The sequence below is a fragment of the Podarcis pityusensis genome, assembly GCF_964106645.2.
Source record: "Podarcis pityusensis genome assembly, chromosome: 17".
Lineage (NCBI taxonomy): Eukaryota > Metazoa > Chordata > Lepidosauria > Squamata > Lacertidae > Podarcis > Podarcis pityusensis.
This window is the reverse complement of record NC_138042.1, coordinates 19,094,135-19,108,878: the sequence shown is the minus strand read 5'-3', so window position 1 is coordinate 19,108,878 and position 14,744 is coordinate 19,094,135. Positions and strand designations below refer to the sequence as shown.

The 14,744-nt window shown below is 43.5% G+C and overlaps 1 protein-coding gene across 1 annotated transcript in view; it reads left to right on the top strand.

The window, feature by feature from the left end:
- Window positions 1-14,744, top strand: part of SVEP1 (sushi, von Willebrand factor type A, EGF and pentraxin domain containing 1) — a 131,285-nt gene that overhangs the window by 16,832 nt on the left and 99,709 nt on the right. The window contains 1 exon segment of the mRNA XM_080987996.1: window positions 411-587. Within this exon segment, the coding sequence (XP_080844122.1) occupies window positions 411-587 (177 nt within the window).

The window sequence follows — 14,744 nt, the reverse complement described above, 5'->3', positions numbered from 1 at the left end:
TGCTCTGTTCTTCTGCAGCTTATATTTATTTAATTGAGTCTCATGTAGAAGAATTATCCAGTGAGTAAGGTCCTTATAAATCAACATACAGTTGTGGGCGCTTAAGGGCAGAGGTGGAAATGTATGAATGGATCGTTGCATCACAGGGGAACCAATGAGCTCTTCTCCCCAACCTGCCGCCAAATTTCTCCTTTGTAGCCAATGAAATATTTGCCTCATTAAGAGTCGAGCAAAGAATGTGGATTAAATTCAAAGCAAATCCTTACGGTTCGTTTCAGGTTTTGCACCCCAAGTTAAAATGTTCTTGATTAAAAAAACTATTTTCGCCATAGTTACGAGTATTATCTCTTAACTCGCTTGTTTGTTTGGAACCCTGTTTCCTTCCCAACTCACCCTCTGTGTGGTTACAGATTTGCCTTCTGGTAGCTACATCCAAGAAGACATATCTTACTGTTCCTACCTTTGCGAAGGGAGCGAGAGCTGCTGCGATATCATGGCGAGCTGCAAATGTGGGACCCACACAGGCCAGTTTGAGTGCATCTGTGAAAAAGGATACTATGGCAAAGGGCTGCAACATGAATGTACAGGTCAGTCTCTGTTTTCTTCTTCTTGGGTGTGAATATAATTGAGGATTGAGGTGGCCTCTTCTGTTTTGCTGAACCCTTTTGAACAGGCATCTGCAAACTCGGCCCTCCAGATGTTTTGGGACTACAACTCCCATCATCCCTAGGTAACAGGACCGGTTAGGGATGATGGGAATTGTAGTCCCAAAACAGCTGGAGGGCCAAGTTTGGGGATGCCTGCTTTTGAGGTTTCAGTGGGCTCTTCTTCACCCAATAGTATGGGCAGCCCACCGTTTATGCAGCGGTTACGTTCCAAGGGCACCACGTACATCATTGAAATCATGTATAATTGAAACCCATTGAAGAAGCCTGCAAACACCCTGTTCCACCCCACCCTGCCCCCCTTTCGCCCTCTTAGTGACCTTTCAGTGACGTCTTTATGACATTTCCAGGTCACTTCTGACTTCAATGCAATGTAGCGCCAATAACGGATGCGTGGAAACGGGGGAGGGGGCTGCCCATATAAAAAACTGAATGAATGACCTTATCAGCTGTTCATGTATGTCCAAGGGGTGACGTAAAAGGACTGAACTTAAAAGGGGCTGTTTTAATAAATTCCCCACCTTCTCAGTGCAAAATTCACTAGATAACTGGATGTTTGACTGACTGACTGATTCCAGCTACAGAAGCGAAGGCTGCTTAAGAGACCAGAGACCATGTTGGCTGTGAGTCCTGGGAAACCCAGCCAGATGGGAGGGAAATAAATGAATGAATAAATTATTATTATTATTATTATTATTATTATTATTATTATTATCTCTGCCTTGCAGGCCTTTTTCCACCTGGCCTAGGAGGTGGATGGCTGAACAGATTCATGGGCTGTGGCATTATTTAGGGTGTTTTGTTGTTATTGTTGATATTCATTCATTATTTTTAGATCTTACTATAATTTATGCGGAAATCGTTCCATTGGGTTGCGTACTTTCCGATGCGTTTTATTTACTGTTTGCGCATTTTATGTTTGTTGATTACGTAAATCTTTTCATGCTGTAATCCACCTCGAGCATGGATTGAACTACGGAAAGGTGATATACAACTAAAACGATGGTGATGATGTGTTTGACTCAGCCCTGCACCTGTCACTGAAATGCAACCTCCGTCATCCCAGGACATTGCTAGGTCTGATGCTCTAGTTATCTCCTGCTTGGACTACTGCAATGCACTCTATGTGGGGCTACCTTTGAAGGTGACCCGGAAACTACAACTAATCCAGAATGCTGCATCTAGACTGGTGACTGGGAGCGGCCGACAAGACCACATAACACCGGTCTTGAAAGACCTACATTGGCTCCTGGTATGTTTCCAGGCACCTGAAGGAGCATCTCCACCCCCATCCTTCTGCCCAGACACTGAGGTCCAGCGCCGAGGGCGTTCTGTCGGTTCCCTCGCTGCGAGAAGCCAAGTTACAGGGAACCAGGCAGAGGGCCTTCTTGGTAGTGGCACCCGCCCTGTGGAATGCCCTCCCACCAGATGTCAAAGAGAACAACAACTACCAGACTTTTAGAAGACATCTGAAGGCAGCCCTGTTTAGGGAAGCTTTTAATGTTTAATAGACTATTGTATTTTAATATTCTGTTGGAAGCCACCCAGAGTGGCTGGGGAAACCCAGCCAGATGGGTGGGGTCTAAGTAATATATTATTATTATTATTATTATTATTATTATTATTATTATTATTATGGTTGTAGTTCATCAACATCTGGTGGGCCAAAGGTTCCCCACACCTGAGTCAAAAGGATTAGGTTGCTGCAGGTGTGACTGCAATCATTCGGAACCATGGTGGGTCAAACTAGACAACACCAGGTCAGAAGGGCAATTCCACTTGCACAACAACCTTCTCCTTGCACAAACCATTTTTACTTCAGCCCCTTGCATGTACCAAAATATCCTCTGGAAGGTTGGAAGTCCTGTTGTATCTACTGGTGTGATGTTGGCTCTTGCCCAGCATTCACTGAGATATAAGACTCGCTATGATCCAAAGTCAAAAGCCTGAAGGAAAGCCAGATTCAATTAAGGAGATAACGAGGCAGGTTGGTGGTGGAACTAACTGGAAGAAGACCAGGGAAGGATATGAACAATTTGGTGTTCATATGGTGCTACAATCCAACGTTCTTGACAGATGTATGACGAAGAGCTTCCTGAAAAACTTCCATTTTTGTCCATTTATAGGCATCAGAACTATCAGTGTATTTGAATGCATTCTGAAGACTCTTCTTAGCCAAATGAGATTGCTACGCATATCTTTTTGAGCAGTTTTGTCAGTTGATTGTTTTCGCTAGTTGTAAAAAGACCTAAAAGCACATCTGTTTTACCATAGGCTGTAGAGTGAATATGGTTGATTAATGCAAATTGAATTTTCTAATGTGAAATTTGTGCCTTTATCTGACTTCACAAGCTAAATGAAAATTTTACTTGTGGCCACTCTGGAGCTTATAATAGTCAAAACACATTCATCCTTACATTCAGCACAGTCTGTATATGCAAATATCATCTGGTTTTGGACTTGCAAGATCCAGAACCATAAGGTTTTTAAGAGTGCATTTGGCAGATGTTGTTGCTTTTTGTAAGAACATCAGCAATGCATCAGCAAGTAGACATTTTTAAAAGGTAGCATATATTATACGAAGCACGTGAAGGTTTGCCATCTGCTTTGCATGTGCTTATTGGAGAGAACTCAGCTGAAACTCTGCACACACATCATAACATTTAGCCTGGGGGATCTCATTTTTCCTTATAAACATGACTTAATCTTTCTGAAGTCTTGCTGCATTTCCTTAAAAAAAAAAGACAAAAGACAACATGTTTGCCCCTCGTAAGTGAAGAAAATAGAAAACTATTTTGAAACCTTTTTTATTTTGAAAGAGTTTGGCTCTCTTTTTGTAACATTTCCCAGCTGAACTTATCTGCAGTTTTGCAAAGCATGAAGAATTCGTCGAATACACATGGACTCCTTTCCTTCCCCAGTACAGTGGAACCTCGGGTTAAGAACTTAATTCATTCCGGAGGTCCATTCTTAACCTGAAACTGTTCTTAACCTGAAGCACCACTTTAGCTAATGGGGCCTCCTGCTGCTGCCACCGCGCCGCTGCTGCGCGATTTCTGTTCTCATCCTGAAGCAAAGTTCTTAACCCGAGGTAATATTTCTGGGTTAGCAGAGTCTGTAACCTGAAGTGTATGTAACCTGAAGCATACGTAACCCGAGGTACCACTGTATAATGAAATGGGCAGAGTGTAAGCAAGTAAGTTTAGGGTGGGTAATTTTATGGTTGGTGGCCTTTTAACAATGCTATGTTTAGTTTTCCAGTTATGAACACTTATTATCACCGCATCATAGACTAATAGACTGTGGTTGAGACCCAAGAACTTGTATGGCATGAGACTGGTGCAGAGGTGTATCATGGGGTTGCGGGGGGAAATCGCCCCCTGCACACATTTCTGAGGGGGGCGCAACCAGATGTCCGTCCCCCCCAGCAGCTTCCTTCATCGAGACTGGAACCCTGTGCCTGGGCCAAGCCTTCAGGGCTGGGGCAGCAGTGCGCCTGTTGGCATGCAACCAAGGAAACAGGGGCAATTGGCAGGCCCCCAGCTGCCTCCAGCCCACTGGCCGGTGTGCCGGGCGAACTCCCTTCCTTGGTGCAGCATAAATCTGTGACTCAGGCTTTAGAAGACTGAGCACACCATTCAGCAGAGAACACGCTACACAAACAGAAGTGGCACGAGAGGCTGTGTGGGCATACCCATATTTTTTGCTCTTTAAGACGCACCCGACCATAAGATGCACCTAGTTTTTAGAGGAGGAAAACAAGAAACAAGAAAGCAACACAAAGCCTCTTGAGCGAAGAGGCAGAAGCGCTCCGGCTGTGCTCAAGAGGCTCTGCATGGCTATCGCTGAAGCCAGAAGAGCAGCGATAGCTGTGCAGCCTGCATTCGCTCCATAAGACGCACACACATTTCCCCTTACTTTTTAGGAGGGGGAAAGTGCATCTTATAGAGCGAAAAATACGGTACTTATAAGCGGGCTTTATTCAGCATAGATCAGGACGAAAAGGAAACATATCTGATCTCCTTCGTCTCCAAAGCAAGCTGTGCTGGAATGTAAACAGACATTGGACATGCAACAATTCCACATGCCTGTTCCTTAAGGTGGAACGGAATTCTCAACACCTCCATCACCTTGTGGCTGGCGATGAGGTCCTTGTGTGCCCCTCCTCTGCCCCTTGGGCCAGCCAAGAGGGAGGGAGCTGCCACCACCACCATCCACCAAGGAGAGGCAAGAGGCTCCACCTGGATGGGAAGGGGAAAGGGGGCAGGCGGAAGAAGGGCAGCCGTGTTCTCTGGGGCTGTGCTCCAGCACAGAGCCCTAGCAGCTGAGTTGTGGCAGGTGGGTTGGTCTAGTGGGCAGGTAGACAGAGACAGAGTGCATTTAAACAAACCTGCCCTACCCCCAGCCCTACCCAGCATCGCCCAGGTGAGCTGTGACAACACTCGTCTCACAAAGGCAGCTCTGCGGCCATACTAGCAGTTCCGGATTTACGTACAGTGGTACCTCGGGTTAAGAACTTAATTTGTTCTGGAGGTCTGTTCTTAACCTGAAACTGTTCTTAACCTGAAGCACCACTTTAGCTAATGGTGCCTCCTGCTGCCGCCGAGCCGCTGGAGCATAATTTCTGTTCTTATCCTGAAGCAAAGTTCTTAACCCGAGGTACTATTTTTGGGTTAGCGGAGTCTGTAACCTGAAGCGTCTGTAACCTGAAGCGTCTGTAACCCAAGGTACCACTGCTATAGCTTAGGGCCCCACTTTCTTGGGGGCCCTGAAATTTTTAAAGGGAAAAAAACTGGATGTACATTTCCGAAATATAGGATAAAAACAAATAAAATAAAACCGACATACAGCAGCAGTGTTTTGTAGGCTCCTATGAGGTAAGTCATTAGCCTGCTCCCTAAGTATTCTTTTTGAGAATACTAAGGAAAAACCATCTTCCGCAGAAACTGCTGCTTGTCTTCTATCACTGTGCCATTGAGAGCGTGCTCACTTATGGCTTATGTGTGTGGTACGGAAGCTGTACTACCCAGGACAGGATGGGGTTGTGCAGGGTTGTTAAGGCAGCAGAGAGCATTGTTGGCTGCCCACTCTCCACCTTAGAGCAGATTTATGCCACAAGGTGCCATAGGAAGGCACTGGACATAGTAAAAGATCCATCGCATCCTGGTCACTGTCTCTTCGAGCTCTTGCCGTCGGGACGGAGATACAGGATGATGAAGACAAGAACGAGCCGTCTTAAGAACAGCTTCTTCTCCAGAGCGATCTCGGCCCTGAATGGGAAGCCCGGACTTTGAAAGTCATCTAATCTCCCTTGCTGTATTATAATGTATTGATTAATTAGTGTTTTTATGGAGCAGTCAAGTAATTTCGTTGTCCCCGAAGGGGGCAATGACAATAAAGATATTATTATTATTATTATTATTATAAAATATCACCGGTTTGCTCATTTCTATATACAGGGTGCCTACATTCTGCATGGACTGGTTGCATGGCAACATGGGCAAATGGCTTTAGATACCTATCAGGTCCATAAATTACCATATCATATATTCAACACAAAAAAACAGTGACAATTTGTTGTTGACAAAGGACAGCTGGACATAGAAAGGGCCCCATTACCTTCAGTAGCTGAGGGCCTCATCAAACCTCAGTCCGGCCCTGCACACCAGACACTATGTATAGGTAGAAATTGCATATACATGCTTGCACAGGGTATCTGTTTGCATTAATTACTGACTTGTGCGTGTTTTAAAAAAACACACCTGGATATGTGATTGTTTAATGATCTGCATGCCAATGCCTCATTAATTCTTTGTAGGAAATTGGTTTTCCATGCAGTTTTTTTTATGTGTGAGGCAATCATTTTAGGGAAGACCCGGGAGTCTTTTGCTCTAGCTGCCTTCTTGATAACTCTTTTGAAAGATATAAAATGGGTCATTTTTACAAGTTAATATTGAGGGCAGATTGGTTGCTGAAGATATTTTAGTGCCTCCCCCATGTTATTTTCAGGACAAAGCTTTTGTGTCTGCAACTTTTCTCACATGCATGAAACTGAGTGACCTTTTCATCAGTACTGAGATTTTGAAAGTTTGTACAAATAATACAAAGACACTCTCCTAAAAAGGGTGAGTCTGACGGGTGAATGCATGTATCTGGATAGAAACCAATAACCCTTTTGAACTTCTGATGACTTTTACAGTGCTTCTTTTTTTGTAATATAGCAAAGTATCAAATAATATTCCAATATCTTATCCAAAGAATGTCATCATCCAGCTATTTTGCCTGGAAATTGTTTTTCTTGCTTCTGTTCCAGGGTGGCTCGCAATCTAGATTGTTAGGTCTAACCCTTTCAATGCCTCATCAAGTTTCCAGGAAGAGATTCTAGAATTCTCTTAATTAAAAACTAGATACAGTGGTACCTCAGGTTAAGTATTGGTACTTAATTCGTTCCGGAGGTCCATACTTAACCTGAAACTGTTCTTAACCTGAAGCACTACTTTAGCTAATGGGGCCTCCTGCTGCCGCCATGCCGCCGGAGCACGATTTCTGTTCTCATCCTGAAGCAAAGTTCTGAACCTGAAGCACTATTTCTGGGTTAGCGGAGTCTGTAACCTGAAGCGTATGTAACCTAAAGCGTATGTAACCTGAGGTACCACTCTGTACTTGTGAAAATGAGCCACTTGCTTTCTGTTTTGTGCTTAACTCCCTGTCAGAAAAAAACCCACAATTCCAAACAACTACTTGTCTGATTTTCCAGTGGTAGGCACCAGAGCTCCTGTGTTCAGATGACATGGTCAATCATCTCCTCATGAAATTAAGAGGGCCATTGGTAGCTCTAGTAGTTATAAATCAATAGAAGATCAATGTCTCATTATTACTTATTACCGTTTCTGAAACTTAATTTAAAGCAATTGATAAAAACCAGGCCAGTAAACCCCTTTTAATGTGCTGAAGCTATGGGGTGGTGATGGCAAACAAAAGACTGACGGCAGAACTGTTTTCCCCAAATTCTGTATGCAGCAGAAATCTGGGGACACAGCAGATTTCTTCCATTTAATTAAAAATCTGAGTAGAATGTTAGGTCTTTTTTCTCCATAAATTGACCACCCCCTTAGCCTCCAGGGCAGGGAGGGGGCAGCAGTGAGGAAGCTATTGACAGCATGATGGCTGTAGCAGACACCCGTCTCTGATGGAGCAGCGTAAGTCATAAGAGAGTATATTATAAGGAGTTCTGGTTCAGTCATCTGTCTGAACTCTTCTGTATGTAAGTGGACTATATTAACTAGCCATATATTTCCTAGCAACCATTATATGTACCAGTAAATTTTGACCTCTTCATCTTAATTATGGGATATGTTACACTGTTAAATACTGGCTTAACCTTAAACACAAAAATTAAGAGCCTTGGTTATATTTTAATATTGCTCTCTGCTTTGATGTAAAGCTTTGGTTCATTTACTTTGCTTTGATTTGCTAGGCATGGCTTTGATCGAGGTTGAGTATCTGATGAGTGCTATTTAATCAGCCTACTTATTCATACACTGAGAAATTCACTTGGCGCAGGAATGATTTTTACAAATATCATTTTAAGAGGACAGGAAGTTTCAGATAAGAGTTTTCCAGACTTCTAATAGCTGAAGCACACTTTTATTTCCAGAGTAAGTGAACACGGGCATGCTGTTCTTATGTAGAAAAAAGGTTTCACTTTGAAGGGGGTGAAATAGAAGAATGCATCGTCTTGGGCAAGGCTGTCCAGTTTCCAAGAGACTGTGATCTACTCCCACTAAAACTGGCAGTGATCTACCCTTTGGATTGACCAGAGTTGTTGAGCTTTTTTGGGGAAAGCCTCATTAAATGGGTCGACCAGGGACATCCCGCGATCGATCGACTGGTAGATCACAATCAACCTGTTGAACAGACCTGGTCTAGGAGGGATAACCAGGCATAGTGGTGCTTCTTTTAAGGGCAGATAAATCAGCTGTGTTGCAATATCGCAGGGGTGTGGAATTGGACCCAACCAGTGGGCCAGATCCTTATCTCCCCCACCTGCCCCTGTGGACAAAGTGGGTGGGGCCACTGGACAAAGTTACGTCAGGCAACTCTTTTGCCTGCACGGTTTGAAATCAAACCAAAGAAAGGGGCTATCACAGTGTATGGAACAACTTCCGCAACCCTCAGAACCTATCAGAACGTGGAGCGTTGCAACAGAGTGCAGAATCAGTCTTTTATGTTTTCAGTTAGAATCAAAGGTAAAATGGCGTTTCTGTGCGCTCTGGCTTCCATCATGGTGTTCCGTTACGCCAGAAGCAGTTTAGTCACGGTGGCCACATGACCCACAATGGGAAAGTAGCTGTATGGAGTCTGATTGCATTTCCTGTTGGCATGCTACTGTCACTGATACAAATGACATCTTTCCCTATTGATTCAAGACTGTAGGGATCATTTTGTAAACCAGTTAGGAACCTAGTTGCTCCCAAGTATCTATCAGTGAGTAGCTTTTGATAAAGTTTGGAAAATACTTGGCTTCCATGTTTTTCAAGTTGTTTATTTCATGCAGGTTTCTTTCAGCGCAGAGGTTATAGCTGAATGATGCAAAAACACATCACAAACCTTAACATAATGGGACTGTGGGCACTTCTTTGTGCAAATTCAATTCTAACTGAAATAATGAGAGACTGATTGTGCACTGTGTTGCAATGCTCCACATTTTGAGGTGAACTGTTTGAACTTTGTCCACACGGGCAGGTGGGAAGGGAATTGTAAGTTCTGATTTTCTATTTAGAACAAACATTACTTTCATGAGTCTGTGGAAGTGTTTTCCCATTTTATGCTAGTTTTAAGTATGAACTTTTAGAGGAAATTATAAAATTAGAATGGCATATTCATATAGCCAAGGCCTGGGAACAAGAATGAAACTGCATTGTTGCACAATTACATGAATAACAAGGGGAATAAACAGCATTTGATTTTCTATGTTTTCTAGTGCCTGAACACGTGTGCCTCAGCTCTGTCATGCTAATTTAAACCATCTGACCCTTGGCTGCTAAGTAAATAAACATTTTAAATGGCACATGTTCTCAAGCTTTAAGCTCAGCTGTTTCCGGCACTGCGCGTCTCTAGTGACTGGGAATGTTGGTTCAAAGAAATATAAACATTGTTGTTGAGCAGCATAGTTAGATAATCAATGGCATCTTAGGGAGGCTAGACATTTCACACCACACTCCTAAAGGCAATGGCAGCTTGCTGAGTTTGTCATATTTTCATTTTGAAACATTCACCTAGGCATATGTTAAACCTATAACATGGCCAAACTCAAACTCAACATTATCTGCATTTGCTTTTTTAAAAATTTGCATGCACAGTGGTACCTCTGGTTGTGAATGGGATCCATTCCGGAGGCCCGTTCGCAACATGAAAGTAACGCAACCCGCAGCGGCGCATCTGTACACACGCGGGTTGTGATTCGCCGCTTCTATGCATGCGTGTGACATCATTTTGCGTGTATGCGTGAAACCCAGGCGTAGCCCTTTCTGGTACTTCCGGGTCGCCGCGGGACATAACCTGAAAGAACGTAACATGAAGTGGACACAACATGAGGTGTGACTGTAACTCTCAGTGGCGTGCAGTCCGTGGACTAGGCTAGTCGCTTAAATGTTCCCCTGGCACCTCTTTCCCAAAGCTCAGGAAGCTTGTACCTGGCTTAGGGAGTCACATTGCTCCAACAGATCCAAGAGCCCTTCTGCCACCTTCCCAAAATCCGCCCGGCTTTGGGAAGGAGGCAGAGGGCTCTGGTATCCTGTCAGAGGCTTGGTGTCACCTTCTCAAAGCCTGGGAAGCTTCTGCCTGGCTTAGGGAGGGAGGCACGATGCTCATGCACACAACATCAGGACTACTATGCCATAAGATCCACTGTCCTGTAATATCACATATGAGCTTTAACTACAGTGGTACCTCGAGTTACATACACTTCAGGTTACAGACTCCGCTAACCCAGACGTAGTACCTCGGGTTAAGAACTTTGCTTCAGGATGAGAACAGAAATCACGTGGCGGCAATGCAAGGCCCCATTAGCTTCAGGTTAAGAATGGTTTCATGTTAAGAACGGACCTCCGGAACGAATTAAGTACTTAACCCGAGGTTCCACTGTACTGATGAAGCCCAGGACGGCGAAACAAGGCCAATATTCCGAAAATCCTTGTCTTAGACTCTATGAAAGGATTCTGTGGAACTGCTACAACAGCAGCAGCAGCAGCAGCAGCAGCAGCAGCAATAATTTATTATTTATACCTAGCCCATCTGGCTGGGCTTCCAACAAAATATTAAAATACAGTAATGCATCAAACATTAAAAGCTTCCCTGAACAAGGCTGCCTTCAGATGTCTTCTAAAAGTCTGGTAGTTGTTGTTTTCTATGACATCTGGTGGGAGGGCATTCCACAGGGTGGGTGCCGCTACCGAGAAGGCCCTCTGCCTGGTTCCCTGCAACTTCGCTTCTTGCAGTGAGGGAACTGCCAGAAGGCCCTCGGCGCTGGACCTCAGTGTCAGGGTAGAACAATAGGGGTGGAGTCACTCCTTCAGGTATACTGGACAGAGGTCGTTTACAACCTTTCATGTGGATTGTTTGGATCTTATGAACAGACAGGTGGAATAGACACTATTACACGGATGGACCTTATGCACAAACTAACTAGAGAATGATCTGATTCACTGGGTCTTCTGCTTTGTTCGTTTGTTGAACTTTATGAGTTACTTCCGTTGAAATTTATGATTTGATACATGAATAGTATACCTTATTTACCTGTATCTAAGATCACTGCTGGTTATGTCTCGTGTGTTTATTGAGTATGCTTTACGTGACCATAGGTTTGTTTGTTGTTGTTTTACACAGCATCAGGATGCCATGACATCGCTGCCTCCCCTCCCCCCCCCAAAAAAATCACCCTCACAAGTTGGTGCCTCTGGTCCTAACTGTTCCCCCTACGGAAACTTTCACCGCTGCAATAGGCACTCAGGGTGACTTCAGGCTGAAATGATTTAGAGTTTCTTCTGCAGCGTGCTGCAAAGGCAAACCAATCTCTCTAATATAGCAGTTACAAGGCCCAATTTGTGCCTTGTGAGTAGTTTGCAGTTTCATAACGCAGTCTTGCAACACACGAGAGTTTCCGAAAGAGAAAGAATTAGCAGTGGCTGAAATCAATGCAGAGCATCTGTTGGTTATAACAGGAAATATGCAAGAGTTATATAGTACATGCTGGGATTTAGCACAAATCTTCCCTGATCCTTGTAGACATGTTAGATGTTTCATTTGCAATTGCTGTACAAGACCTGTATAAAAAATATTTAACGAGATGCGCTCACTGGAATACTTTCGTAATCCTAGCAGCTTTTCTTCACAGAACTTTTTAAAAAGAATTTAAATATATATATATATATATATCGTGGGGTGATTTGGTAATCACTCACAATGTTGGGAGTGCATCCATGTCTTCTTTACTGAATTACTCCATTGATCAAATGCTGTGTATGACGTATCCTTTGGAATGACCTATCCTGGAAAAAGGCAAGGCTGCCTGGCACACTGAACAGGAGCATTCCAAATTATGGTATAATTATGAATTTAATGCGGGTATCATAATTCGGCACTTTGCTAAATGTTCTTAAGAAACCTTTGTAAGCCTGCAATACATAAGCTGCAAAACAGCTGAGCGTTAAGGGTCAGTGTGTGCAAGCTTATGCCTTTGGATTCTGGATCAATTAATTTGGAATAAATACTACACTTTTTATATTAATAGTTAGAATCATAGAATCATAGAGTTGGAAGAGACCACAAGGGCCATCGAGTCCAACCCCCTGCCAAGCAGGAAACACCATCAGAGCACTCCTGACATATGGTTGTCAAGCCTCTGCTTAAAGACCTCCAAAGAAGGAGACTCCACCACACTCCTTGGCAGCAAATTCCACTGTCGAACAGCTCTTACTGTCAGGAAGTTCTTCCTAATGTTTAGGTGGAATCTTCTTTCTTGTAGTTTGGCTCCATTGCTCCGTGTCCGCTTCTCTGGAGCAGCAGAAAACAACCTTTCTCCCTCCTCTGTGTGACATCCTTTTATATATTTGAACATGGCTATCATATCACCCCTTAACCTCCTCTTCTCCAGGCTAAACATGCCCAGCTCCCTTAGCCGTTCCTCATAAGGCATCGTTTCCAGGCCTTGGACCATTTTGGTTGCCCTCCTCTGGACACGTTCCAGTTTGTCAGTGTCCTTCTTGAACTGTGGTGCCCAGAACTGGACACAGTACTCCAGGTGAGGTCTGACCAGAGCAGAATACAGTGGCACTATTACTTCCCTTGATCTAGATGCTATACTCCTATTGATGCAGCCCAGAATTGCATTGGCTTTTTTAGCTGCTGCTAAAAAAGTTACTATCATAATTTTCACTTTATGCAGTGAAAGAGTGAATCGGCCTTTGAACTTAAAGCCATTCTTCCCTGACTTCCCTAATTATGAATTGAAGGTTAGCTGAATTGTGTTAAAGGAATAACGGATCTAAGCTAAGTAAACTTGCTTAGACGGAAGCTTGTTACCTCTGACTTTAAAGCAATGAATTCAGATGGAGATGTTCAAAAGTAAGCATACTGACCGTTGTTTTGTTCTGTGATAAAGAAACATGGATGTAAAATGGATATCAATATTGATGCTCCACATTAGTGTTGCCCAATATCATTGTATTGATTATATTATGTGTGGATTGTTCAGATTTTTATTTTCACGTGTAAAAAAGTCATTTAGTCATGTCCGACTCTTCATGACCCCATGGACCAGAGCACGCCAGGCACTCCTGTCTTCCACTGCCTCCCGCAGTTTGGTCAAACTCATGCTGGTATTTTCGAGAACACTGTCCAACCATCTCGTCCTCTGTCGTCCCCTTCTCCTTGTGCCCTCCATCTTTCCCAACATCAGAGTCTTTTCCAGGGAGTCTTCTCTTCTCATGAGGTGGCCAAAGTATTGGAGCCTCAGCTTCACAATCTGCCCTTCCAGTGAGCACTCAGGGCTGATTTCCTTCAGAATGGATCAGTTTGATCTTCTTGCAGTCCATGGGACTCTCAAGAGTCTCCTCCAGCACCATAATTCAAAAGCATCAATTCTTCGGCGACCAGTCTTCTTTATGGTCCAGCTCTCACTTCCATACATCACAACTAATGTGTAAACATTAGTTTTAGGGAATACTTTGATGTTCTATGCTTTTTTATTGCCTTCTTATTTCACAGCGTATAGTGATCTTTCTTGGTGGAACAGCACCATAATCAGTTACGGGTTTCCCCTCTCCTCTTTAGAATTCCTTTCTGCTTGGTATGGAGATTCAATCTTGTTAAACCACCCCCAGAATTTCCCCAGCCCCTACCAAAGCTTTTAGTGTGCAGGTTTACTCTGTGTAAAAACGAGAGCACATTAATAGGCTTCTAAAGATCTATTAGCAGTGCAGAGCAAATCGTAAAACTCGCTAATCTGACCAGTTATTACCATCAGGTATGGAAAATGCTATTTAAGGATTATTTCCCCCATGTAATTGAGTTCACTGAATAAATGCATTTTTAAATATGTCGTTTCCAGTATTTTAACCTCTTAAATGCATTCTCTTCACATTGCTCATCTCTTTGCACTAGAGCAATCTGTACAAATGTTACCGAGAAAGGGGATGTGGGCAGCAGTCTGTGGGGTAGCAGGGAAGAAATTTGGGCAGGTGGCAGAATGAAGTAGAAAAAGTCAAGTAGTATACTTAAAATATCTTACCTTCCAGTTTGGTAAATAAGCCAGGAACACTAAAATACTGAAATAGAGCAACAACAACAAAAACAACCATGTCCCAGCCACTCTGGGTGGCTTTCAACACGCAAAAAGCATAATAAAACATCAAACATTAAAAACTTCCCGACACAGGGCTGCCTTCAGAGGTCCTTGTGTAGTTGTTTATTTCCTTGACATCTTATAAGAGGGCATTCCACAGGGAAGGTGCCACCACCAAGAAGGCCCTCTGCCTGGTTCCCTGTAACTTTACTTCTTGCAATTAGGGAACCACCAGA